Raw genomic sequence first — 26,838 nt, 5'->3', positions numbered from 1 at the left:
TTGACTGCTTGGATCCTTTTAAACTGTCATGTAAATTATCTTCTTGTTTCACTGATCTAATCACAACACTCATCCAAGCCTTTGAGCTTTCACTGTACCTCTGCAACAGACACCCTCTGCTTTGCCTTTATGGCTGTTCATCGTTCAGACCAGCCCCATCTAGAAAATAATAAATAACCTCAGGCTGAATCTAACAGTTTACTGATGTATCTAGCTGGTACTACTTACCCTTCAGTTTCTAACCCAAATATCCTTCCTGCCTTCCCTGCCTTGTGTCACCCTTTTTCATAATGACAGATACCCACAAAGTACCTGCACAGACTAAGACCTACCTCACCCAGCTGTTCTCTAGCAAATACATAAATCCTCAATTCCTTTTGCCTTTTATCTGGAGGAGTCTCAGATAGTAAAGGCTCTCAGACCCTCCTTACCAGCAATCTGAACTCAGCTTCCACCTAACTGAGCATGACATGTCTCCCCACTGCCTTTTTTTCTCCTTTTTCCATCTGGCTAGTCTAAGAATATTTTTTATTGGCATCCAAAGTTGAAAAAAAAAACCCTGAAATACTTCAGCAGTGTCAATAATCAGATCCTTACTTTACTCTGAGAATTCTAAATAAGAAAAAAGCATTTGTATTGAGAACCATGAAAAGCAGAGAGTTAACACTATCAATTGCTTGCTTAAGTGAGAGAGTTTTCTTCCAACTTCAGCTTAAGTAAACTGATGAATTACATGCTTTAATGTTAAAAGCAAGACTAATCTATAATGTCAACAGTACAACCAATGCCTATAGTTTAAGGGTAACCAAAGAATGAAAGCAGTTTATGGAAGAGAATTTTTCTGGAGTAAATGAGGAATATGTGATTGTTTGTGTTGAGATACACAGATTAGATCAAACAGAACTGTCATATATGTTTTAAATGGTCATTGCATAGGCAAATCATGGTAAAATAAGAGGATAAAAATCCATCTTATTGACATCAACACAAACAGGCTGAGTCATAGACAAGGGATGATGGGGAGAATTACTGTGGAGAGTATGCTGAAGATGTTGCCAAATCCCTGTTGCCACCTTCAAGTCTGACATTTTGTGCATCACAAGGTGGGGAAGCAGCAGCTGCACTGCTGTGCAGCCACCCATCCTCCCCCATCAGCATCACAGCTGCATCCCGCTCTGAGACAACAAACATGTGCTCCCCATAAATAGCTAACTTCTCACCATAATACAGAAGTTCAACCAAGTAGAAAGTAGCTTTGGGGGTATGTACTATGCTTTCATTTTAACAGGAACCCCATAGATCAGGGATAGAAAAGAAATATTGGTATCATAAATATCCTTGATCAAGCAAGTGCTTAGTTCCAAGTGTTAGATCTTCAGCATCTACAGAAAACAGATACAAAATCATAACCAAAGTTGCCTCACACAGTTAATAAATCTTTAAATGATGCCATGAAACAACATACCAACTATTCTGGAAAGGATTCAGTCGTTCCTGGAAAGCTAGAAGTAACTCCATTGGAGAAATTTTTCTGTGATAGAGTGATCAGAGGACTCTGCAGTCAAGAAAAGCCTTTTTTTTTAGATGCAGGGCTGCACCCTTTATTCACTATTTAAAGTACCACTCATCCTGTGGTAAATCACACCAAACACCAGGTGAACTCAGGCATTCTTCTTCTACTTCAATTTTCTTTTTAAAGTTTTCTGAATTAATGAAGCCAAGTCATCTGTTTCTGAGTAAATTAAGAAATTGTGTACTTTTATTTGTCATGCCACTAAAACTGGTCAATTGTTTATTACTCACCTCCAGATCACAGAAAGTGTGCTTTTTAAACATGTTTCCAAATCAAGGTGAAACCTTGACTGAAAGCTAATAGTGACCTATTATTTGGTTAAAAAAGCAATCATAGGGAATGCTAAAACTAAACAAGTTATTTCACTGCTCCTGAATAACGGGTATTTTGGAGGTCAGATTCTTGTAAATGCTCAGAAAAATAGATTTGTATTACCACATTCCATTATCCAAAAGTACCCATTAATATCCCCAGCATGTAGCAAATCCTGTACACCGCAGCACTGCCCTGGTATGGAGTTAGTTCTTACATAAATTTAGACATCATAGACTCATCCAGCCTAAAGCCAGCAAAGCAAATGGACAGCAGACAACCCACACCCCATCAGTTTCATGCTGTCACACACAACACATGCAGCACGAATCAGATCCCTGCGCCAGCTACTTTTTTCTCTCAGACAAAATAATTAACACAATTATTCAAGCTTACTAGAGTTTTTCCCTAGATAAAGACCAACTTTGATATATTTTTCAAATGTGTGCATGTAGCAGCATGTGTACTTTAGGCACAGAGTAGCTTTCCTGTAGAAAGGCTGTTTTTCCCAACTCCATAGTGGTTCCGATACGTCAGAAAAAGGAGGAAGCCTTGCTAGACAGAATTTGCCTCAAGACTGGATGATGCAACTCAAGAACTGTAGCTGAAAAGGCCACAAGATGTTTGAGTTGGGGCTAGGAAAGGGAAAGAAATGTGCTCATCTGCAAATTACTTAGGGGCAAATGGAATTTGGGGACCATCATCTTGTCCTGGTCTCCTCCTTTTTGATATTTTTTTGTCCATTTTTAAAATGCAAAGTTCAATTTTAAACAAGCATCTTTCTACAGATACACTTACCCCGTATCATTAAATATCCCACTTACTGCAGGTCATCTCTCAAAATTCAGGAGAAATACTGCTTGGATTATTTTACATCAATAAAATCCCAAAGACACGTAGCCTTTTGCTGAGCAAGCTAAAATGGGTAAAGAATCCCAATTTATTCCTCAAGCTGTGGAAAAACAGTTCAAGACAGAGTCACAGATACAACGTTGGGATGTTAATTATATCACGTAATTAAATTTTGAAGCGCAACAGAAATCAGATACAAGCCTGCAGATGGGTTCCTCTTTTGATTTGTGTACACCATGATAACAAGAGCAGCATCTAAACTCAAAAATTACTCATTTTTACCAGAGCTGGCTTGGCAGGAAACCACACATGATCTCCAGCCTTACCAGGCTGGCCAGATGCCAACCAATTTCATGGCTGCAAAATGCAACAATGAAAAGCCACTGCCTGAGAACTTTGACAAATAGTAAGATAAATAGACTGTCCCACTGCTTTCATAGTTTTTTGGTAGCACTGAGGTTGGGTTTCCACCAGGCCAGGCAACATTAACCTATGATCCAGCCCTTTATTAAAACATACAATGGAAAACCTCTGGTCTCATCCATGAGAATGAGAACTGTGAAAAACCAGAGCAGATCAAAAAGGGGTACAACCACCAGGCCTGAAAATTCCCTAAGTCAGAAGCACTTGTTAAATACCAGCAAAACCTCCAAGTACATGAAAATATTCTTCCATGTTTCCTTTTCTGTTTTGCTGGCAATTCAGGCACCAATCAGCTGGAAGATGTGTCTGTAAGGGTTCTTCCACCCCCAAGAGGTAAGCTGTTCACAACCTCTTTCCCTGAGCTATCAGAGATAACATCATGCTGTTGTCTCCTTTTCTCTTGCTATTTAACTTGCTTTGCTCGCAATTACTTCCTCTGACTTCTTAAGTTTTTCACCAATAATTCCACAACTTGGCCAATGACAAGGACTAACAGCTACCACACTGTGTGTGTGATGGGTCTCTCGCAAGAAAGCCACTCTGAAATATTTTCACTATGCTGCTGACACTTGGCTGTGCCTCCTTCTTCATTTTGTTCACCTCTCTCCTTTAGTCCTAACAGTGACTCCAGTAGAGGAACGGATCAAGAGGGATACCTATTGCTTATTAAAAAAGCTACTGAAAACAAGATAAGCATCCCTTAGGGGAAGGTTTGTCAGTTGTTTCAATTGAACATCGAGGTGACAGGTTTGTTGATCTCCCCTAAGAACACCTTCAATCTCCCTGTTGGTTCAGCAAGTCACAAGAACAGCTGGGAAGGGAAGAAGCAACAGTAATGTAATTCACCTTGCTCTAAGTGCAACTTTCAAGCAAAGAAAACAGAAAATTAGAGAGAAAAAGAAGAGCAAATAGGACAAAAGCTTCCAGAAGCTAAGGGGCAAACAAGAATATATGTTTTTGTGACCGAATGAAAAACACTGATGGAGTGGGAGCAAAACAAGAAGAGGAACATTTTCTAACTTGCATATCAGCCTTATAGAAAGTCCACCAGCTCTCCCCTGCAAGATCTTCTCTGCTATCCTTGTCAGCAGTGAAGAGAAGCAAGAGCATCCCATGTGAGGAAACCCCTAATTCAGTGAAATGCACATTCTCATCCATAGGAAGGTGACTGAAGAGCTGAACAGCTACAAGTCTTTGTTCTACTTACGCTCTTGTGTGCCAGGTGAGAGAATTTACTTTTAGTAACAGAGGTTGGCCAGGGCACAGCTGGCATGGAGCAAAGATACGTCAGTGACTTCCATGCCTGGGATTAATGGCTTTCAGCATGCCAAATTGGCCTTCTTACAGCATTATGTGCCCCTGCATGTCTGTGTGCAGAAGGTAGAGAATTAAAGAGATGAAGGATTATTACAGGAGATCAGAGATTTTTAATAATATCTGGCCTCAAGGAAAGACTGACCCATTCTCCTGAATTCCCCATTCCTTCTTTAAACTCAGATTCTAGTTTTAAGTCTACTGAAGTTCCCTACCCCTGCCCCCTGACTCCTGTTATATGCATGTGTGTGAACACGTGGATGTGTTTACTTTGAACATTTCTACAGCCTCTAGATTTCTTACACTGAAAGCAGACAAGCACTGGCAATGATACTAAGGCAATTCTCACACCAACCATGAAGATCTGATATACCTCATTCAAAAAGATGTAAAAGTTAGGAGATGTTTACTACATCATGACACAAATTGGATTTTTGGTAACAGTGCAGCAAGCAGACCGTCAAGTAGATTACTCACAGGGATAAAATGGCCAGACAATGTGTATTGTATATGCGAGGTACAGACCAAAATTATTCCATATCTCCACAAAAAATAAGTACCTTCTATGGACCTAAAGCTTTCCAAGCAGAAGTCAACTCTCTGATAGGAAAGCAGGACCTACAATTACATGAGAAAAAGCTTTACCTTCACTGGCAGTAGCTCAAAAAGACTTTTAACTTTGTAGCACACATCCTACTTGGAGCCATCAGGTGGAAAAAGCTGTGATGGATCACACAGAACTGCAGGAACTACTCTTGCAGCAAGATGAAATACAAACTGTCTGAAATTCCACACAGCAAACAGCAGTCATCCTGATCTTCCCCTCATGACTAACATTGGTGCACTTATTTTGTGACAGCATAGCTGTGTTCTGCTCAGCTGTTAACAATAGCTTTGTAAGCAAGTGTTGCAGGGCCTTATGGCTTTTTGATATGCCTGTGTAGCTGCTTTTCTTTCCATTTCCCCTACTATGTGCCAGGTTACAGAAACACTTCCAAGCAGCAGATTCAGAAATAGAAAGAGTTCAAGGCCAGGTTTCACACCTGCAACCTTACAGTTCTGGGCTGCTCCAGCCCTGAAGACCAGTCTCATTATAAATCCAAGGCTTCCTCTAACATCCAGGTTTTATGTTCAGTAATTCCAGATGAAGTTTATGATTTTTTTACTTCTGTGTTTGGGGCAGGAAGTGACGGAAGGGAGCAGAGGGAAGGAATATTGCTATGTAGCCTTACACATATCACATTTTACTCTCATAAAGTAATTTAATTGAATGCCACAGTAATTCATGCAAAGTAATTTATCACCCAAATTAAGATGCTGTCTCCCTCCAATCTCCACAAAAAATCATAACCAGCTACTCCCATTCAACACTAACATACCATTCATAACTATGGCTCCCCTAAATACTTCAAAGGGCAATATAAATTAGCACAGTTTTGAAGGGTTAAGTAGCAGTTCTAATTTTTATTTCTTTTAGATTTCTGCTGAAGAATCTGTTTTCTAAATCACTATAAATAAAGTATTTAGTTTATAGCAGCAGGAGCAAGCTATCACAAACAACCCATATGAGTTCCAAAGTGGGGGGAATAGGATACAAATGCCCTACAAAAAGAACAATGCAGCCCCCCTTTGACACGAATGTGCTATGTCCATATATGTACCAAGGAGAAATTTTGGCACCTAGAGGGTATTCAAATAGAATAAGGCATCAGCAGGCCCTGTGGTTTAAGATGTATATTCTGTTTTGTTAAGAAAGCAAGTTGTTCTGTAGTTGGACAAAGTGCTACGCATGACCCATTTCTTGACTCCAGGTATGATTTATGAAATTTGTGCTGATTATCTGCTCATCCTAGATGGACTGCATTACACTGCCTACCTTACAGGGGACTTTTCTTGTCACATTGCTTTAATAACCCTGCAGAACAGTTTAATAATCTCAAAGTCACTGGGAAAAAAAAAATGAATGCAACAAACAAACAAGAGAAGCCCCAAACCTGTTGATTTTTCTATAAGACAAGAAAGGTCTAAAATCTAAATAAAATTGTAAGGGAACAAAAATTTAAATCTTCATTGCCCTCTAGAAAAAATGTAAACAGAGATCTCTTCTGATATATACTGACTGTCCAAATGGAAAATAAAGACCCAATGACGTTTTTAGAAGAACAGGATAAACAACTCCTTACTCTAGCTAACAGTCTTTCCCTCTCTGCACTGAGAGACAGAGAGATGATGAAAAGTCATTCGTACATAGATGAGACTGTAAACCACAGGAGCTCCTGCACTGCTATTCACTCTGAAATTCATTCAGATAGTGAGGGGGAAAGATACAGCAATTTCCACAGATTTAAATAAAACAAAACAAAAACCAACCAAACAAAAATCCCTACCACCAAAAACAAATCCCAACTCTTCATTTTAGAAGACTAGAAAACTCTGGAAATGGTCCTAATGTAAATCTCAGACAAATCTGCATTTTGCTGAAACAAGAACTTTTGAGTCTAGGCCACATATGAAAGTAGTTCAGAGTTCCCCATTAGGTCCAGTTCCTATCGAGACACTAGGATGTCAAAAAACTTCAGAGTGAAAATTTAGTAACTGGCTTACCACAGAGGAAAGAAGAAAAGTTGAAAGAAAGAAGTTGAAAGAAAAACAGACAGTATCATCTGTGACTTAACTTGGTCTTTCAGGAAACAAAGACCCTCATGATAGTAAATATAATCCTTGAATTGTTTGCAAATAGCTTTAATCATCTAATTGCCACGGATAAGGAAGGAAAATCTATGCACTATCAGAATTCAGTACAACTAATTACAAGAAGGCAAAATAAAGATTTTTATCAAACGTAGTGTGTGTTCTTCAGCTATTATAGATACCAATATTCATATATCTTACAGCCCTTTCTGGGTGGTTGCTGCATACATTTTGTGTGCAGCCAAGAAGCTTCTTGACTGCAAACGTGCTTTTAAAAAGAAACCTGGCCTGAACCCTGCATTTCCAATTCAAGCAGTTGATTCTGAAGCCTGTTAACTCCCTGAAGCAGCTGATAGCTAAAGACTTGTTTCCGCTTTTCTAACAATTTCCTGGTTTGCATAACAATCCTAAAAGAAACACACTCAAGAAGTTTTCCAGCACAGAGAGATTTTGTCTCCAACATAGTTCTAGTTTCAAGGCATAGAGAATATTTATAGATAATTACAATAACTTTAGAGATATATTTGTCTACAAATATATTTACATATAAATATGTATCAGCTGCTTGTTTAAAACAAGATTATGATAATTTTGCCATATCCAGGAAATACAAAACACTGGCTTGTGCCTGGTGCTTAACTCATGCCATTGTGAATAAGGGGGGGCGGAGGGGAGGGAAGGGGTTTAATGTTTAATTTCCTGTTAAAAACACACACAGGATAAAATCTTCCAAAGAGCAGTTATAAAACATGCATTTGTTAGCCAAGAAACTAGGTAAATATGGAATGGAGCCCAGGTTCACTTTTATTCCTTCACCCCCTCTCCAAAGAAGAAAGCAACTGAAGGCCAGGGCGCATATTTGGAGGCACTGAGCTCTACTGAGGGACTAGATAATTCATGAGCCTGGCTCATCGACACACCGTGCAGCCACTGGGGCAGTGGCTCAGAGCGTGCAGTGACGCAGCTGGGCTCTAGGTACTGCAGCGCTGCATGTGCACGGCACACGTGCCCGAGAGCCATTGTCCCAGCTACTGACCGCTGTCCTCACACAGCTGCCCGGCTGAACACAAGGAAAACAGCCATTAGCACGTGGTCAGCAGCTACCAGCAGCCTGAGGATCCTGCTACCTTTGGTAGTGCCTTCACAGGCCACAGAGGGTATTTTTTTTAGCAGTTACAAGGGGAAATGTTATTGTCAGATACCACCAAAATTTCACCTGCAGCAGTTCAGCCGTCATCATGGTTTTAATAAGTATGGTGATGTATTAGGCTCTTCTGCAGTTCACCCCACTACAGCTCCCAGACAAGTACCAGAGTTCTGTATGACATATAACTATTACAGCCTTTAACAATCCCAGCTCTTTGCCAAGATGCCCAAATTAGACAAGAATATGGACAGCATTTAGGCAAAATTGAATCTTTGTAACAGTTTTCAACAGTAACACTGTATTTTTGGCTCTTGGAATAAAAACAACCCACCAAGTGCTTTCTGTCTACTGTGTTTGGGTCAAAGTCAGCTCCTCAGTGCACACCTTGCTCCATGGAATTGGAGAAGTTGTGGTACTTCTTGCATCCTGCTAGGATTCATATTCAAAATTAGACATAAACAGCTCTGTGAGTGGTTTCAATTTTGTTTTGTTTTTCAAATGAGGATAAATTTATTATTGTAGATGTAGCTCAAGAGACTTCTTAGCTTTTGGCAGCATACTATTCAAATTAACACAGTTAAGCTTTTTAAGCAGATACACCTTAAACATCTTCTAGTCAAGGCATTTAGTTTCACATGTGATGCAAGAAAAGAAAGGCACAGATTATGTATCTCTCTGGTGAATCAAACCCGATGGCAGGAATGCTGAGTTTCTTGCTGACTCTTTGCAAAACTGGCTTTGAGACTATAAACAGTCCTGAATTTATTTTTAAAACCTGCACTTAACATCTGTGGTAGGTATTTGTGTTCTTGCCTCATTAAATCAACCACTGTTAACCACCAATTTAGTGACAGTTCACCAGTGAATCTCTTACTACTGCAGGAGTTCAAAACCTTCCTGTTTATTTTCACTTGCTGTAACTGGACTTTGTGCCCTGATCCCATGGCTCTTCACGTGAAAAGAGAATTGACTAAAAACATTAGGAGAGACAAAAGGAATAGGGTGGAGAAAAACTGTAACACAAAATGAGCCCTGACTTGCCTCGTCAGTACTGTACGTACCCCCAAGCCATGAAATCTCAGGAAAATGATTATGTTTCTGGCCAACAGTCAGAATATATAAGATGTTATACACCCTTTGCCTCACTGTATGTTGCTGCTGCAGACTCCATGCAAAAGCAAGACTTTTTTTTTTTTCTCTCCATTGCTTTTCAGCAGTAAGGCAAGTTGACAAGTATTTACTGCTAGTTACAGCAAGGTATTAAAGATTCAAGTGAAGTAGTGGTATTCACCAGTGCAGTGGTGACCTGAGCCTTTAATCCAGATGAATTTAACTGTAAAGTGCATTAGCTCTTCTCATAAAAGATTTGCTTTAATTTTAGTTCTCTCTCCATTTATCTTATGGCTGTGTAATCTTCAGTAGAGGTCAAACAGATTTCCCCAAAGAAATAGGAGCTGCTTCTTTTTTAGAGGAGAAAAGCATATTTAAGACAGTCCGTCCTACTTTTAAACATAAGTCACAGGACAGTACTCCCTGCTGTCCTTTCTCTGTAGCTCTCCTTGCTTCTTTGCATGTTCCAAAGCAATTAAACCAGCGTGCATGTGCATTCACACACGTATACAAATGAAACATGAAATGAAAACATCTCCTGGAGATAGGATACACAGCCCATCTGATTCAAGGACTGAAATTATTACTAACATCTTACCATCTTCCAACTCCAGGCAGAGATTGTAAACAGCCAGAGGCCTCTTAATACGCTGTCCTTGTCTTCTTGACTGCCTTGGTGGGGCATTTGGAGGAGATACTGACATAGAGATTGGCTCAGGGAAAGTAGCATCAGGCAGGGTTTTGAAAATCTGCAATCAAGAACACAAAGGGTGTTAATTATTTATCATGAAGAGCAACCTGTGCAATGCAACTGTAAACCATTATCAAACAACATTTGTTTTGGATTACATTCAAAGCAGACAGGAGCCAAAAAATCTATTCCTTCAAGTTTGGGAGTATGCCGTGGGTTTTTAATGAGTGCTTTTAAAATAAATAAATAAATAGATAAATACAATACAGAAATAACCAAGAGTTCTGTCTACACATTAACCAAGCTGCCAACCAGTTAATTCAAACACAAAACATTCGCAGCCACACTTACCAGCTAGGATAGAGGGGAGGGAGAAAAAGAAGAATACTAACTTTAGGAACCAGTAACCAAAATGCTTTATAGCCTTAGCTAGAACCTGTAATTCTTCCAGAATACCCATTTTAATTTTCAAAGCTTGTGATATCATTACATCAGCCATTTTAATTAAAGAAACACCACACTCTTGTAGAGAGCAAGGGGGAAATTTTGCGGGCAGGGGTTTTTAGTGAGAAATACCACAGTAACAAACCACGTGAGAATTTATTCTGTGAACTATTGCATATTGAGACAATTTTATATTAAGTACTGACATTCAAAAAGATGCATATAAAAAGGATTGCATTTCCTGTCATCATTTTATCTTTTGAGTCATGGCCATCAGCATCTCACCACTCCACACAGAACACCACGACATTTCTCTCTGAATTAACCAACAACATAGATTTGCTGTACCTGATAGCACTTTAACTGTCTCACAAAGGGGGCAGTCTAACAGTGCTGATTTACTTCTAGAAAATTATCAGTGTGCTGATGTGCAATTTAACAGCTGCCTTTTACAAGTGATCGTGGCATGAACAAATTGGCTTCATAAATATTTCAGCAAAGACAAAGCAGCAGATAAACACAAACAGAAGCTATGCTGTACAGACAGGACTTACACCTCACAGCAATGCAATACAGTGATATAACAAGATATAATGAAAGAGTGTATGATGTTCTTGTACTCCACAACTTTATAATATTTACTATAAGGGTATGTGGCAAAGAGGAGAGATGGAATCAATATTTGAAGGGGAAGCTTTTATGAAATAGAAATTCATGCAGAAACTATAAAGGGACAACACAGATAACACATTTTTGGATAATAACAGCACATGTCAGGTACAGTACAATGCTAAAAGCCAGAGAGGTGAGAAATAATGCCATAAGCATCCTGTAGTAAGGCACTCAAAACATCATGTTAAAAGTACTAGAAACCCTAAATGCCACCATATCCTGGCCTGCCAACCCTGAATATTAACGTGCAGGAAGAAGATGACCCAAGATCCCATGTATACACTGACTTACAGCCACTTAATCATCACTTTTGTACTGGCAGGTAGAAGACTGTTGGTACAAAATAATCAAGAAATGGCATATTCCACAAAAGCAGCAGAAAAATGATCATATTCCCAAAACTGGGCAGCACTGGGCCAGAAGACCACTGGTATGCACAGGAAAGCTCCAGTGGAAACATTACCTTGAATGCTGCTGTGGAGGAGGTAAAATGTAATTTGAAGTTCCCCATCCCAGTGTTAGGATAACTCCTTCACATGCCTACGAACAACGGACTATGAGAGAGCGCCAAAACAGCAACTCTCTAAAAGCAAAATGTTTGCAAAGAAGAGAGGAAACTGTCCAACCTGGTTCGCCCCAGTACAGACACAGCAGCACTCTCAGGCAGTGACAAAGCTCTAGTTGTGCTCAGAGTTCTAAAGCCATTTCTTCAAACATGATGCAATATGTAATAATGAAATCTAAAGTGCACCTCCATGGCACTTGGCTAACAGTACCACACTGCCCCCTTATGTGTAAATACAAGGCTAGATTGAGCAGGTTTAGGCATTAATATTGGCTCCTGAAAAATCCGAAGGTACCAAAATCTGAAATGCCATCTTTTCCATGGACTAAGTGTTGCATTTGGGCTCTCTGGCAAACAACTCTCTGCCAAGAGGTTTCAGCATGTTGTTTACTATGTCACACTCCACAGCTGTGTTTATTTGTACAGCCTTATCCACGGATCTCTGCTGAAATTAGTGATGGTGAGAAGAACAAGTATTCCCCAGGAGTACTTCATAAGAGATGAGCTTTCTTGTACACTTCTAGGTGACCTGCACAGGTTGCAGTGAAGATCTTCAGTGTTTTTTTACTTTTCTCTCACAAATATTGCAATATACTCTTCCAAAACTATTAGCATGAGGAACCAAGAGTGACAAAGGCAAAAAAAAGTAGTTTTTGCTCTTTCAAGCAGTTCACAGTTGTGTTCATCCCTACTTTGGTTTTTTTTTTTTGGTCTTGGTAGTAGGAAAATAAAATCCAGTCCAGCCCTAACTAGATTTTTTTCCAGCAGCAGCAACCTCTTTCTGTTACAGGCCAAAGCCTCAGCTAATACTACAGTTTTGCAAAGGTGAGCATGCGAAAAGCAAGCAGAACAACAACCTCTGCATTCAGAAGTGCACATACAGCATTCAGCTTCTCTTTCTTGCTTTATTTTCACTTAAAGAGACAAATGCTTTTCATCATGCCTTGGATATTTGTCTGCTGCACTGACAGAAGCACTGTTAGGTCTGTCTGAGAATGAGGGGATGGAGACCTGCTTTATTTCAGCTGTGGGGAGAAAAGTCGGGTTTGGTTCTATTTAAATTTGCTTCTAACCTCATTAACTATTTAAACATTGCTGAAGTATAAATGTTCCACGGCTAATAAGAGATGCCAGCTGTGAGTGACCTGTTGTCAGAAGCCCACTGTGTACACACACAAGACTGAATTCAACATCACACACACAATATGAGCACCTGAAGTGGCCCCAGCATTGCTGTGTGCTGGCTGATTTGCACAAAAGCATGAGGAGCAAGTTTAGGAGTACCACCCTGCACTACAAGCAGTTGCTATCAGGTACATGGCAAGGCAACCACACATATCCAACTGGAGGGAAACTCTCCCATGGAAGAACAGATTGGAATGTGGTATTTAAGAGATGATTGTTTTGCTACTTGAAGGAACCACACTCCCTTAAAGTCAGATCTACCACTATCACTCATCTGGACTGCAGAAGTCACCACAGCTTAGACTAATTCCTGTAATAAAGAAAAGAGTGAAGTACACTCATTGAATTACGTCATTCTAGAAGTGATAAAAATATATTAAGCCAACCTCGAAGTTTAAAGATTTCACAGTCACATCCAGTGTTAACACAGTTTCTGAGACTGTGGCCAAACTGCATGAGATTTATAGACTACAGGTTCTCTACAATTTAATTCTCAAAAGCACTGACATCCTGCTATTGATCTACCTGGGAGTAAACTCTGAAGCTAAGGGCAACAATTTACACTTGGGAGATGACTAATACATTTAGCACTCAAAATTTTAATCAAGCAACAAATCCCATTGTTAGTCCATCCCAGTTAGTCCACTACTATAAATGGTTCTTTAGGTCTGATCTTATATGAAAGCAGAATTTCAAAGTGCACACTGAATGAACCAGTGGATGAATCTCCAAACCTGCAGTGTAAAAGTTACAACAAAAAAGATGAAACTCTGGTGGAGAGATTTAAAACTCTGGTAAGTCTGACCTATTTCTTTCTATGTAGGAGTATAAAATGGATGCTTTACAAGGCTAAACAAACCACAAACCATCTTGGGCATACAGCACTAATAACAGCTCTGTCTAGAGCAGTGAGCCCAAGATCATCCCTACATATAACCATTCCAATTCCAAAATCTGTGTCCCACAAAGTCTGTGGCAGCATTTCTTGAGAGTAATGAGCCAAATTCAACATATTATTGTACTGTATTCTACCAGCACATCCACATGGCAGCAGCCCAAGGAATTTTGCCAGATTCCCCTTAATCTGCAACAACAGTGTTGGACTCTAGATCCTGAGCTCTTACTAGCGCCACTTTTAGATATTCAAAAAGCCCATGGCTGGGAGGATTTAACTTGGCCTATTCCACGAGTTTATGACTAGATGTATAGTTGTACATGGAAATGTAGATTAGATTCTGCTGCTACAAGAGAATACTGATCTGTTCGTTCTGGTCTCAAGCAGAACTAATTAATGAATTTCAGTGTGTTTGCCAGGAATCACTTTAGGAAGAGACCCAGACATCAGGTCATCTCTGTCTGCTTTGTTTCACTGGGGTAATTAAAATTTCCTCTAAAAATCAGTGGGAGGCAAACAGCAAGGACAGAGAGGGATGAAAAAGAGGGGAGAAAAAACTGGAGGCTTGGTAACAGAGCTAATGAGGATAAACTTATAAAAAATCAGCTGAAAGCAGTGCCATGATTTTGTTGCAAGACAAAACCTCTATCACTCCCATAACGCCAACCATTCAGAACATGCATCTATCTCCTTGGAATATACAAACACAAACCAGAGCACCAGAAGTCATTGTGTAATACAAAGGAGGCTAGAACATGCAAGGTCATTCCAAATTCTTTGGAATTCCGCTAGTGGGATAGGTGCCACTACTACATTCACATGTTGTAGAGGGCACTATTTCTCCAGACAAGAACAGCATAACAAGTTTTTATTTGGGCAATTTCCCTTCAATACCAACTTGATTTGCCATTGTTAAATAAAAGATACAAACACAGACACTTCAACTAATGTTCATTGAATAACATAAAACACCATCCAGCAGTCACACGTGTACTGCTCTCCCCTTACACATTTTATCCCTATGGTACTCCTTGCATTTCCATGACAACTGGCTATAATATATGCTGAACAAAGAATATTTTATCCATTAGCAATTAATGGGATAGTGCAAGAGGAGCTTATCACCATGGTCTTTCCTTGACTTAGCTTCTTTTCAATGTAATACAAGCCCAATTCAGGTTAAACCCAGCAATCTGCACAAAACCAAAAATCATATATTTATATTAGAGACAAAAACACTAAAAAACAGTCAACTGTCTTTGTGGTTCACAATGTGCTCTTACTCAGATAAATTTTCAAGATTTTTTTCCTCTTACGATAATGACGACTGTGGTCGTACCCTGCTTTTTGCCATTTTCTGAAACCAAGGCAACAACGTCTTTGACGTCAATTTACAATTTTACTGTATATATAAGCATTTAAAGAATTGCAAGGTGAAAATAAGCATCCTAAAACACTACTGCAGTAGTTCAGCCACTAATTATAACCACTAACCACTAATTGTAATCCATGTTTTAACAGTAAAAAACCACATTCAATAACATGAACAGTACTAGGGTTTTTATTCCCTATTTGAAGGGATTACAGAAGCTAATTGGAGTTTTTAAAAGTTTAATCATAATAGAAATTACAAAATATCAGCTTCTAGAGAGCTAGGACAAAACTGACTTCTGCACCAATTCTAACAATTTTATAAGACTTCCAGAGTACTGAAAGCTTTTAAAAAAGGATGCTTTGTTATTGTAGTGTCTTATTGGTTCACATTTTTACTTTACTATGAACAATGTTAGATCAACCTGTTTCATTCCCAGTTTTGGTCAAAATGATCTATTTCTTTTTCTGGTTCACAAACACAATTCAATAAATTAAAACTACATGCACTAGGAATTCTTGATATCTAAACAGAATCTGCTTTCAGTGTGCAAAATGTGATCAAAGTTCTAAAATTCAAAACTCTAAAATTCATATTCAGCATTTTTAAAACGTTTACAAAATTCTTCAAGAAAAATAATCAACAACTTCGTCAGAATTCTTAAATAACTTACCTCCTCAAGGTTACCATTGTGTCCACTCCAATACAGGAGTCCTGCCTCAAATTAGTTATCCTGACTTTTGCACTTCAACATTTATACACTGTAAGATATGATTTGCTGTGCACTGCTTTCTATAGATTGCACAAGACACAGATTTTCTGAGGCTTTGGATTTTGAGGCTTGAATTCCACTACAAACCACAAAACACCTTTATACATTATTCACAATCATTATTTTGGGGGGTGGGGGGGATAGAATCAGATCCAGAGCTGAAAACTACCTGTGGCTCAGTCTCTAGAGGGCCACCAACAAGAAAGCATCAATAATGCTCTTGATGCTGCCTGGCACACACTGTTAAATTACAGTGCAACAGTGGATGCAACCTGGAAAGTAACCAGGTATAAGTCTAAACAAGAAACAGGAAACATCCTTGGCTGTGAGCCAAACCACAAAGCTCACTAAACAAATAAATTAAAATTGAATCCATCCAAGACAGCCTTTTCTTCATTGCAAAGTTATTATTTGCTGAGACCATCTGCCTGGCAGCCGGACCACCCCTAACTAAATGAAACTTTGCTTATAGGGATTTGTGGACATTGAGGGTCTCAATCTCCTTCTGACTGGAGTATCTGCTATCTGCTCCTCTTATACAAGAACAACTACAGATCTGGACAATCTGCAAACTACAAGAGTGATAAAAGAACCCAGAGAAGTTTCAGACAAACCTGATGTATCAGTAGACTCTAATAGCCACTCATTTGCCCTGATTGCCTTGAACTGTGTAGTTCAAGGCTTGAGATGTAATGAAGAAACTAAAAACCCTGCAAAACACATTACAGTCTGGAGGACAGCTGCAAAGGAGGAAAAAAAAAAGAAAACCATACCAAGGTTAAAAACGTGTGTCCTTTGATCGCTTGCGAATTATGAGTTTGTTGAGTCAGCCCTTCTAAAAGTAGTGCTCCTGATACAAAGACTGCAGCTTCCACTGTATCACATCACACTCCACCTTTTAACAATTCATGAGAAGAGGAACGTTCCTGATGGCAGCCCATTCACTGCTGTCAACCAATCCATTTTAGCCATTGAGGGAAATGAGACAGTTAACCACACACCAGGCTGGGAATACCTCCATGTTTGTCCACTGCACCAAGCAGGAACAGCAGGTTCACCTTCTCTTCCGTGCTCACCTACTCTAACTCACACCAAGGAGAGTATTCTGAAAACGTTATCTTTCACTATTACACATAACAGCAATGTGTATCCTGTTTAGTTACAGGAGCTACTTAAAAGCAGAGAAATGCCTTAAAATTAAAAGATCCAGTAGTCAATCTAATTACCTTGATTTCTAAAACATGACATACTCCTCAAAGGAAAATAATGCAGAAGGAGAATGTTTGCATGCATTTTCTCTTACAAAGAATGTGAGAAGTCCTAAGAAGATGAAAGATGGCACTTGGATACCTAAGTTAAGACCCAGAAAAAACAACACCTATGACCAAACACAGGACAGAAAACACTGATTTCCCCTTCATTTGTAATAAATACGTATATATAAACATTTATACACATGTGCATACACACACAAAAGCACCATATATACATCTCTTTTACTACAGATTTCACGAACAGGTTATATATTATTATAATTATATACTGAGTATAAAAACCTACATTTGAACCCTACCACACTGTCATCAGTGTGATGAGCAAAGCATCAGAATGAAATGACAAGATCTTCAAGATCTTTGCAAATGACACGGTTCCAACTGTAGTCAACCATGCAGCCTCACCAGTGTTTTATTTTTCACATATTTCCTTGCTGCCATTACAAGGACTTATACCATCACTGCTTTTTCAAGTGTTTTCTGCTCATTGTTTTTGTTAAAATGTATTTTTTACATTACATTATGACTATAGGCTCTTTGGAGGCAAAGAACACACTGTTCTATTGTATGTCTAAATTAACTATTGATGCTTTATTAGTGCAAGTAGCATGCACGTGGAAATATTGGAAATAAAATTATTATCAGATGACTGCCACATATTTTTAATATAAAAATCTGTTTAATGGTTTGAAATACACTAACTCTTCTGGTAAGGCAAAAGAATTCTAAAGAGTACATGCAAAAAACGTTCTTATATCACACAGTTTCTGCGCAAGAATTTTCTTTTTAAATGCTTAAGAAGTGCAACAACTTTTCCCCTCTCCATGCCCCCCACAATATTTTATTGAATATTTTCTTTTACTAACAGAATTTTATTCAAGAACATCCATGTTAGCAGTCTCCATAAGGACTTCTCCCTTCCCTCCTCCTCCATATATGCAAGCACAGCACCCTGACCATCAAGACTGAAGGAAATATTAGTCAACTGAATTCCACACCCTTTCTTTCACTTACTTAGGAACATTGCTTGTGGGCAGCAGAAGATGAGATCTCTATCACTTTGAAATTTTGTATGAACTTGAGGGAAGTTTCCCCAAATTAACTGTAAATAAGGTAGGCAAATCAAGAAGTGAGAAGTCAATGTACTAATTCTATGTGCCACGTATTTGCAGTACAGCATGTGAGCAGGCCTCTTCCATCCCTGAGATCAGGACTTTTGTTTTGATTTTCTTTATTAATATAATATGATTTCTCACAGTGCATGTTTTGTTTCTTTTGGATCAGTCTAGCAGCATACCAATCCAGATATTGATCCAGACTGCTTCTAATATCATCAACTGCAGTCACAAACGTGAGTAGAGATTTGATATTCAGTCTTCTTACTATGCATAAGCCACATTTAGAAAACTGGAGTCTTTTAAACAAACAAACAACAATTTGCAGTCAATTTAACACACCACATGTGTGTGTGTCACACAGAAGGTCTTTATGCTATCCACAGGGCAGAGAAAAGACTTAAAGAGTTTGCTCACACTACACTGGAACGAAAGAGCTGCTCTGACTCCCACCAGAATTTCTTTGTTGCGTCTGTTGCCCTTTCTGCTTGAGACTCAGCCAATGCTTAAGGCATGTAATTGGAATTAAGATAAGGAACAGTTTCAATGACACTTCTGATTAGTTACATGCTTCAAGTTGTTAAGCACATGATGAATACCCTCCTGAATACCCTCGCGTGTTTTTACCACAAACTCTGCGCTAATGGAGATATTTTAATGTCATTTTTTTCCCCCTCCAAGTCCAATGTTTGTTGACGTGAGAAACATTCAGCTTGTGGAGGTTTCAAATTGCTGCACCATAGCAAACCACCATAATTACACTGAGTTGCTTCTTAGTCCTCCTTTGCAGCCAAAGGCAAAGCAACAGGAGAGCTGAAACAAGCCCTCTTTAGTATTTCTCATGTGTCCCTTTCGTGGGCCTTCAAAAGATCTGCTCTGTTGCCAAAAAATACTCTTAAGTTTACGTGACGGTGTGGCATTCAACCTTAAAGCATTTACCTGCAACAGAAGTGCTGGATTGCCAAGGGGAGACTCTGCTGCTTCATGCTCTAAAACAAATAACTGACTTTACCAACTTCCGTTCCTTCTGTCTCACGAAAATTGCATGTATTATGCACCGTAATACGTTTTAAGACAAGATTTTTCAAGGATTACTACGTGAGGTTGATGTTGGCTTAAGAGCTCAGTAGTATTACATTCTTCTCTTCCCTTTTTAGTTTAAAAAAAGAAATGAAGGTGCCCAAAGTACAAAAAAAAATTCATTAAAAGAATTCCCCTTAAAACTGTTTTGAACAAAACCAGTTTTTGGCTAAGCCAAAGACATTTTGTCTAAAATATGTAAAATCTTTCCCCTTTATAAAAAGATTGATAGAGGAAAGGTATCTGCCCTATTTATAGGAGCTACTGAGCTTTTCAGCATAAATGTCTTTGAGATAATTTTGCCCATAGGTTATTTGAATTCTAAAAAAAGGTATCTTTTACGAAGCCTATTCCCTTTCATCAGATTCTGGCCTCCCAGTCTTCAGAAGGAACTTCTGTCTAGCCCCTCGCTTTTTTCCTTCTGATTTTCTTTCACTGTAATTTTCATCTTCTGTTTTTATAATCTTGCTATTTGTACTCACTATTCTTTCCTCCCCCATACGCTGGTTTAAATATTCCAGTCCCACTGAGATTTTTATTCCAACCTCCTCCCTCATCTTCTTTCATTTCTTAAGACTTTTTTTATCCTGGTGCCTTTTTTTTTCCTTCTTAAAATAATGTTCAGGGAATTGAGAAACCAAAATGGCTCACATTACCACTGAGGCATCTCTAAATGGCAAATAAATAAGCCCTTTGAATAGTGACATTCATTCCAACAAGATGCCAAAACATTATAACAAACAGCAAGATGAACATGTGCACGCCCTTCACGCTGCCATGGCGTGGACCACCCTTCTTCCTCACTGCAAGTCTGAGAAAAGACCAGAAGAGCTGAAATGTCCAAGATTTCCAACTTGTTAAGCCCAGGGGAAGAAAAATTAATTGAAACCCTTGAAACTCATTTGGAGGAGGCAGAGAAGAGCAATCAAAACCTTTTTTTCGGGGCCAAGTTGACTAAGGCTTTCATCAGAAGATTACCTAAAGGCCAAGATTATTCCAAGCACTGTACAAGCACAGCTGCAGTCAGCTCCTGAGAGCTCGTTACCTCATAGCAAAATAAACATAATGATGAGACAAACATGAATTTCTTGATGCTTCTTTAGTGAAGGGAAAGATACAGGACAAAATCTGGCTATCCTTTCCCTCTCTGACTGTCCTTCCCCTACAGCCACAGGACAGAAGCAAGACAATTTACAGGTCTAATTATCCTCTGCCTTTTTGGCCTTGCTTCCACAGTAGGTGATTCTGAGGGTCCTGAGTAAAGTATCTCAGCTTGGGTCTAATTTTTGGTTTTTTCTTTCAAAGCAGAGATCTGCTTGTGCAGCTCACCTTCTGAATGGGCACTGTGAGAAATACTGTGCCTGGCAGAGACTTGTCTAGAACTGATGAAAGCCAAACAATTCCTTCCTGATGCTCTTCTATCCCTTTTCTACTTTTAATCATCATGCAATAAATGCCATTTAAGCAACAAATCAGGCTGCACGGTCTAGTTTCAGTGCTCCAATCTCAGCATTTTGCAAAACATCCTCCTCAACACGCTGTAACTGGTTCACAGACATGGTTCGGATGTACATATGCAGCCTGCAAACAAGGTGGAAGTGGTACTGACTGGTTTCTAGCCAACAGGAAATAAATGTACATATCAACAAAGCTTAAAAAAAACCAAAACAAAAAACAAACAAAACCAGCTTATTCACTAAGCATGATACTCTTATGTCAGGGCAAGTCATTGTATTCACATTTCCATACATTAATTGCACAGAAATTCTCTAATTAGAACCCAGCAAAGTGATGATACTGGAATGACTGCACTAGAATTTCAAAGCCAGTAACCCAATTATGTCTCCTCCTAAAAATGAGCAGTGAATCTCATTCAATAAAGCTATCCACATAAGACATAAAGAGCATTGATGGAATTTAAAAATATTTGAGGAATCCTAATCATTTTTTACCATTTTGCCTACCAAGTTACTGTATTTATACCAGAAATGCTGATGGTTACTGCTTCTGCAATTGGAAAGTTTTTTAGTCATTTCCTTTGCTACAGGAGAAAAGAAATTCCTCTCTGCAGAGTACCAGAGCTGGAACCTCCTTCTGAACTCCATCACTCTCCTACAATTCCAACCTTTGCTCTTATCAGCAGAAGCTGCTAAAAATTAGCAGAGTCAAAGTAGTGGCTGAATGAAATATTTTAAAATACTTTAACCCACAGCCAGTGACTTTTCCTAGGACTTCACCAGGGCTATAAATAAAATATCTAATGCAAGACTCTCAGAAAGTCTGAAATGCACAGAAATTTAAAATAACAATATAAAATGAACAGTAGACTGGCAATGACCTTCCTTGGCTTTAAAAGCAGGTCCTTGGTCTGCCCTCAATGAAGAAAGGTCACTTGTAAGAGCCGCATACTCAGTTGGACTATAAAATTTTTGTAATGCCTTAACCCACCTCTCCATTGCCTTTGTTATAAACACAGAGAGGTCACACTTGGGGCTGCCTTCCATTTTGGAAGCAGCTCTAGCATGGGAGAGGTTGCTTCAGGCAGACCACTGCTGGCAAGTTCACTGTTAGAAATGGCAGTGAAATGACAGAAATCCCTTAAAAAAAATTATACCTTTCTAGTTCTAAAGAAGGCATAAAACCAAGGAATTATGGAAAATGATGCAGTATTATACTGATGTACTTTCCATTCCTCGCTTCTCTGCATTTTCAGAGGAGCAAGAAAGGCCACATATTTCAAATGTAAAATTGATGTCCAGTTTTTAAAGACATGTGACTGAGCTGGCATAAGAACAGGATGGTGCTAATCTGTGGTGATTTGAATAAACACAACTCAACCTCCATATATTATTGAAACACCCTGGCTCTGCTCACTCTCTCTCAACTTTCTTTAATTTGTGTGGTCACCGCAATAGCTTTAAAATCATGAGCTCAACTGCAAGGTTTACTTTCATTTCTAAGATCCAAAATTAATACCACAGCTTACAGCCCTTGGAATATTTATTGCTTAGAACTTGAGCCACATGTGCAGCCCAGTATTTTTCCAGCAGAACAATACCATATCTGCTCAGTGTGCGTGTGAGGACAGCATTACAGCCTAAGTCAACTAAGCCCACCGTGTGGACACAGCTATGCCAACAGCAGCTTTGCCCAGCCTGTATCAATCAGGGAGGGAGTGCAATTACGTTGTCAGAAAAACTTGAGACATATACTATTTAGAGTAGATAACACTTGACTTAAATAGCCGATTTCAACACTGTTAACCTTTAAAGGAAATAACAATTTCAATGCTCCGAGTGCTCAAGAAAGGAGAGAGGAAAAAGTACATCTTGGGATTTTTCCAAAGCACTTTTTTTTTGACAGTAAGAGTGAGGAAGATGCTGTCCATCACCCAGTAGAAAATACCTCAAACATCCAGTTACAGAAGTCAGCTTAGACACAAGGGACTCCCAAAGGAGTACCTAAATAAAGAGACATGTAAAGGACTTTTTCACTATTTTTATTTTTAATTTCAGATCCCAGATTACACGCAGTGATATCCTGGACAGTACCTTGTACATGTGAGACACTTCAGTAACTGGCAACTTTAGTAATAGCAGCAACAACTTCTATTTTCAGTACTACCTCAAAAACAAAGGCTTAAAATAACACACATTCAGCTGAAAACAAAGGGAGTGTTAATACCTGGCTCTCTCATAATGCTTTCTACACTTAAAACTTAAGAGTACAGTAGAGTCTTCTTTTTTACTCTGGGAACTCTGAGATAAAATGAGGACATAAAACAATGAATTCAGACCCTGGTCAAAGTACTTACTGGATGAGCTAAAAAACTGAGCCTGGGCTTTCTCTTTTCCAGTTCTGTATCACTTTTGCTCAGAAAAAAAGTAATGCAAATCTATTGGTGTACTATACACAGAGAAGCACTATTACTGCCAGGAAATAGGCATTCTGAAATGTCAGTTCACCTATGAACAGGAATGATTATCAAGGACAAATAACCAAAAGCATACAGTGTATAGAGGATACTCTTTAGAATTAAACTATTAGTTTAACGTCATGTTTAATTCCATGCTTAACCCCATTAAGGCTAGCAGATTGTTTTAGACAATGCTCAGAAACATGAAAACATAGCAAAACTTACCTTCTCATGATTTTCTATCAGGATTTCAACGACGATATTCTGAAACTTCAGGTCCATGATGGCCGCTACAGTTTCTTCCTGTGGCCTCATTAAGGTTGGTCCAAATACTACCCCTAGGTTTGCCACAGTCATTAGATTCCTCTTGGCATGCTTTGAAACACTTTTTGAAAAGAATTGAAGGAAAAAACAGGAAACGGGTTATGAAAAATTTCCATTACTGTTGGAAACTGCAGTCTACAAATGAAAACATTACATTTCCTTAATCTATGTTTTAGAAGTTTGCTTTGTGCAAACTTTCTTCAAATAAAGTCTTACTAAATTCTGGAAAACTGAAAAGCCATTCTTCCACTGGTAACTTACAAACAAAACCAGTCTCTTACTGAACTTAAATATATTAAATGCACTTAGCCTTGGACCAGGGCAAGTGTGAAACCAACTTAAATTTGCTAACAGATCTCCGCTATTCCCTTTGCCAGAATTTGCGAAAAGAAACTATAACGTTCCCTTTCTCACTTCAATCAAACCCTCAGCTGCTGGCAGGACTGCTAAAGTAAATACTTCTATGGCTTCATTAACGTCTTAGATTTCTGCCTTTCCCGCCAAAATATGCACAGCGTGAGTCCAGCATCTTGTCTGCTTTTGCACGTTTGGCTCTTGGGGTTGAGGATGACAGCATCAAAATGGGCTTCAGCTCCAGCCACGCTCCACTAAAGCCCTTTGTAGTTAAAGAAAGGTAAAGACAAGAATTCTGACAAGGTAGGAAAGCAGGTCATACCACTTACTTTGCTAAATGTTTCACCAAAATTTCCAGCATCTCTTTGTTCTTTTCTGGGAGTTTGTGGACCAAGAAGTGAACAGCATTGACTCGAGACTCGGGACTCCCACTTTCTATGGGATAGAAATAAGTATCTCAAAAATAAAATTAAAATAAAATAAAATTCACAGAAACACAAACCTTCTCCCACCCCTGCATGGAAACATACTGCACACACTTTGCTTCACCACTTATGTATCTCCAAATATAGCAACACTGAACATATGTGCTTGTTTTCACAAGTAATATTGTTCTAGAATTATGAACTTATTTGGCTATTTTGAGAACTCATCTTTCAATCCACCTGCAAAAGGATGCCTTTGTTCATTTATTTTTAAAGACTGACAGATGCAGTTATTGTTTTGCTGCATTGGACTCATCTGCTTACAAATACACGGCAAGGTGAGGAGTGATGTTACTGAGTGCCGCAGAGAGGAACTGTACTGCTTTCCATTTTAGCATCATTAACTGATTGTCCCCGTGATTAGAATTCAGCTTTGCTGGTACTGTGCAGCTAATGATGCTGCATTTATGCTACCTTGCATTGGAAACGGCATGCAGATCTATATGCTTAGAAAACCTAATGACCTCTGAAGACACAGAAGAATAAACATGCAAAAAAACCTACTGAGAATACTATGACAAAGGTTCTGAATAACAATGGCATCTCTAGTATAGCACAGAAATAAAGATAAGCAAAGAGTTTTTTATTTTTGTCAGTTGCGTGTTAAATTGAATAATTTTGGCCCCTATAGGTTTCACTGTACACAGATGAAACCAAGAACACGTAAAAGATGAAAATAAACCATCTTCCTATTTCTTAAACTTGCATTAAATCACAAAACTACATCTTAGTAGTGGTTATAATAAGAGGAATGGATGTATTTCTATTGCCTATAATAATACTTACGAGAAAGTTCAGAATGAGAAAAATTTAGAATCTATTCTGAATGCAAGAAGTTTTGACATGAGAACCACTGATCAGGTCCCATTTTTCTCTAAGGCAACTTTGATTGCCAAGTGTATTTCCTATAAAGTACCACCATATTTCTTCAGTGCATATTCCTTCAGATTTTTTTTTTCTTTGCATATTGCTACACATTTTAGGGCTGTATTTTATTCTTTTGCAGTTAACACCCCTGCACAGATGGCAAGAAAAAAGGCTACCAAAAAGCAAAACATTTAACTTCTAGTGAGCTACTCAAAATTCTCAAAGAAAAAATAGCCCTCTTTAAAGTGAGACTATTTTATGTATATGTGAAATCACAAATTCTAATTAAAGAATGGCTAAACAATTTTTTACAAGATACAGCCAAAGCTCATATAGTTTCAATCTATACTGATACCTATAAAGAGAACAAAATTGAAGGAAAACCTTTTAATTTTGGCTCCTCCTCCAATAGTTTCAGGGAAAAGGATATTCCTTGCTATTTCAGTGTTGATTTTTTATAGCCAACATAGGAAACAACACTGACAACCTATTTTTGAGTATACTGTAACTCAGATCTACAATGTTGATTAAATTTCCCTCCCCAGAATCAACTCCTTTACTGAGCTGTTTACTTATGAACACTGTAACGTCTTAAACATGCAACTTCAACTGAATTCCTTTACTGAAAGAGACTATAAAATAAAGAAAAATAAAGTGAGAAACTGCTGGCAAAACTTCAGAAGTCAAGAAATTATTTTAACACTTTCCAATACAAACGTGAAAACTCACCACGAAGGTAAGGATGTCAAATTTTGTTTAAGCACTTGCCTGCTAACATGTGCTTTGGCAACAAATTTCCTGAGCTAATTCTCATTTTGAATTAAGGACCAGAAGAAAACCCATTCTGCAGTCCTGGAAAGTCATTATAGTAATCTGAAGATGATAAAGCAATTGTCTCAAAGTTTATTTTAATTTTGCTTTCCACAGTCTGCCAGAAGTGCTACAGGCTGGAAAGAAAATCAGCTAAATATCTGTTTGATACTTTGCCAAAAATTTTCTTACACAGTTTCCCTCTATCCTCTTCCAAAAAAATTCCATGTACACTAGATACCATACAACTGAGCTACAAATGCTGCTGTGTCTTCTCCAAGTCTGTATTTGAACTGCCACAGTGTAATGTGGCCTGCTCTTTCCTTTCCTTTCATACACGAGGAACATTCAAGCCAGCCTGCACACAGAGCTAGCAAGGCACTGAAAACAAGGGTCAGGCAGCTGTGCTTTAAGGACTCAAATGAGCTCAGATTAGTGTACCTTTTGCTAGGCTTCATACTCTTTATAAATGGAAGGCAAAAAAAAAAAAAATCACAGATTAAGTAGATGCTTATCATTATACAACTAAGATAATAAGAATAAATGTTTACAATGGCTATCCAAAAGTTTTTCCTTAAAAGTAAGAACTGTGCTA

The 26,838-nt window shown here is 38.6% G+C and overlaps 1 protein-coding gene across 2 annotated transcripts in view; it reads right to left on the bottom strand.

The window, feature by feature from the left end:
* The window catches only part of ARHGAP10 (Rho GTPase activating protein 10), a 145,189-nt gene that overhangs the window by 31,185 nt on the left and 87,166 nt on the right, over positions 1-26,838 (bottom strand). For both annotated transcript variants that reach the window (XM_042049978.1, XM_042049979.1), the window contains 3 exons: positions 24,411-24,516; positions 23,629-23,788; positions 10,021-10,171 (listed from right to left, as the gene is read on the bottom strand). In XM_042049978.1, the coding sequence (XP_041905912.1) occupies positions 10,021-10,171; positions 23,629-23,788; positions 24,411-24,516 (417 nt within the window). The remainder of the gene's footprint in view (positions 1-10,020; positions 10,172-23,628; positions 23,789-24,410; positions 24,517-26,838) is intronic.

The sequence above is a fragment of the Corvus kubaryi genome, unplaced genomic scaffold (assembly GCF_017639235.1).
Source record: "Corvus kubaryi isolate FWS band 111438036 unplaced genomic scaffold, C.kubaryi_AGA036_p1.0 71, whole genome shotgun sequence".
Taxonomy (NCBI): domain Eukaryota; kingdom Metazoa; phylum Chordata; class Aves; order Passeriformes; family Corvidae; genus Corvus; species Corvus kubaryi.
This window is presented reverse-complemented; position numbering and strand designations above follow the sequence as displayed.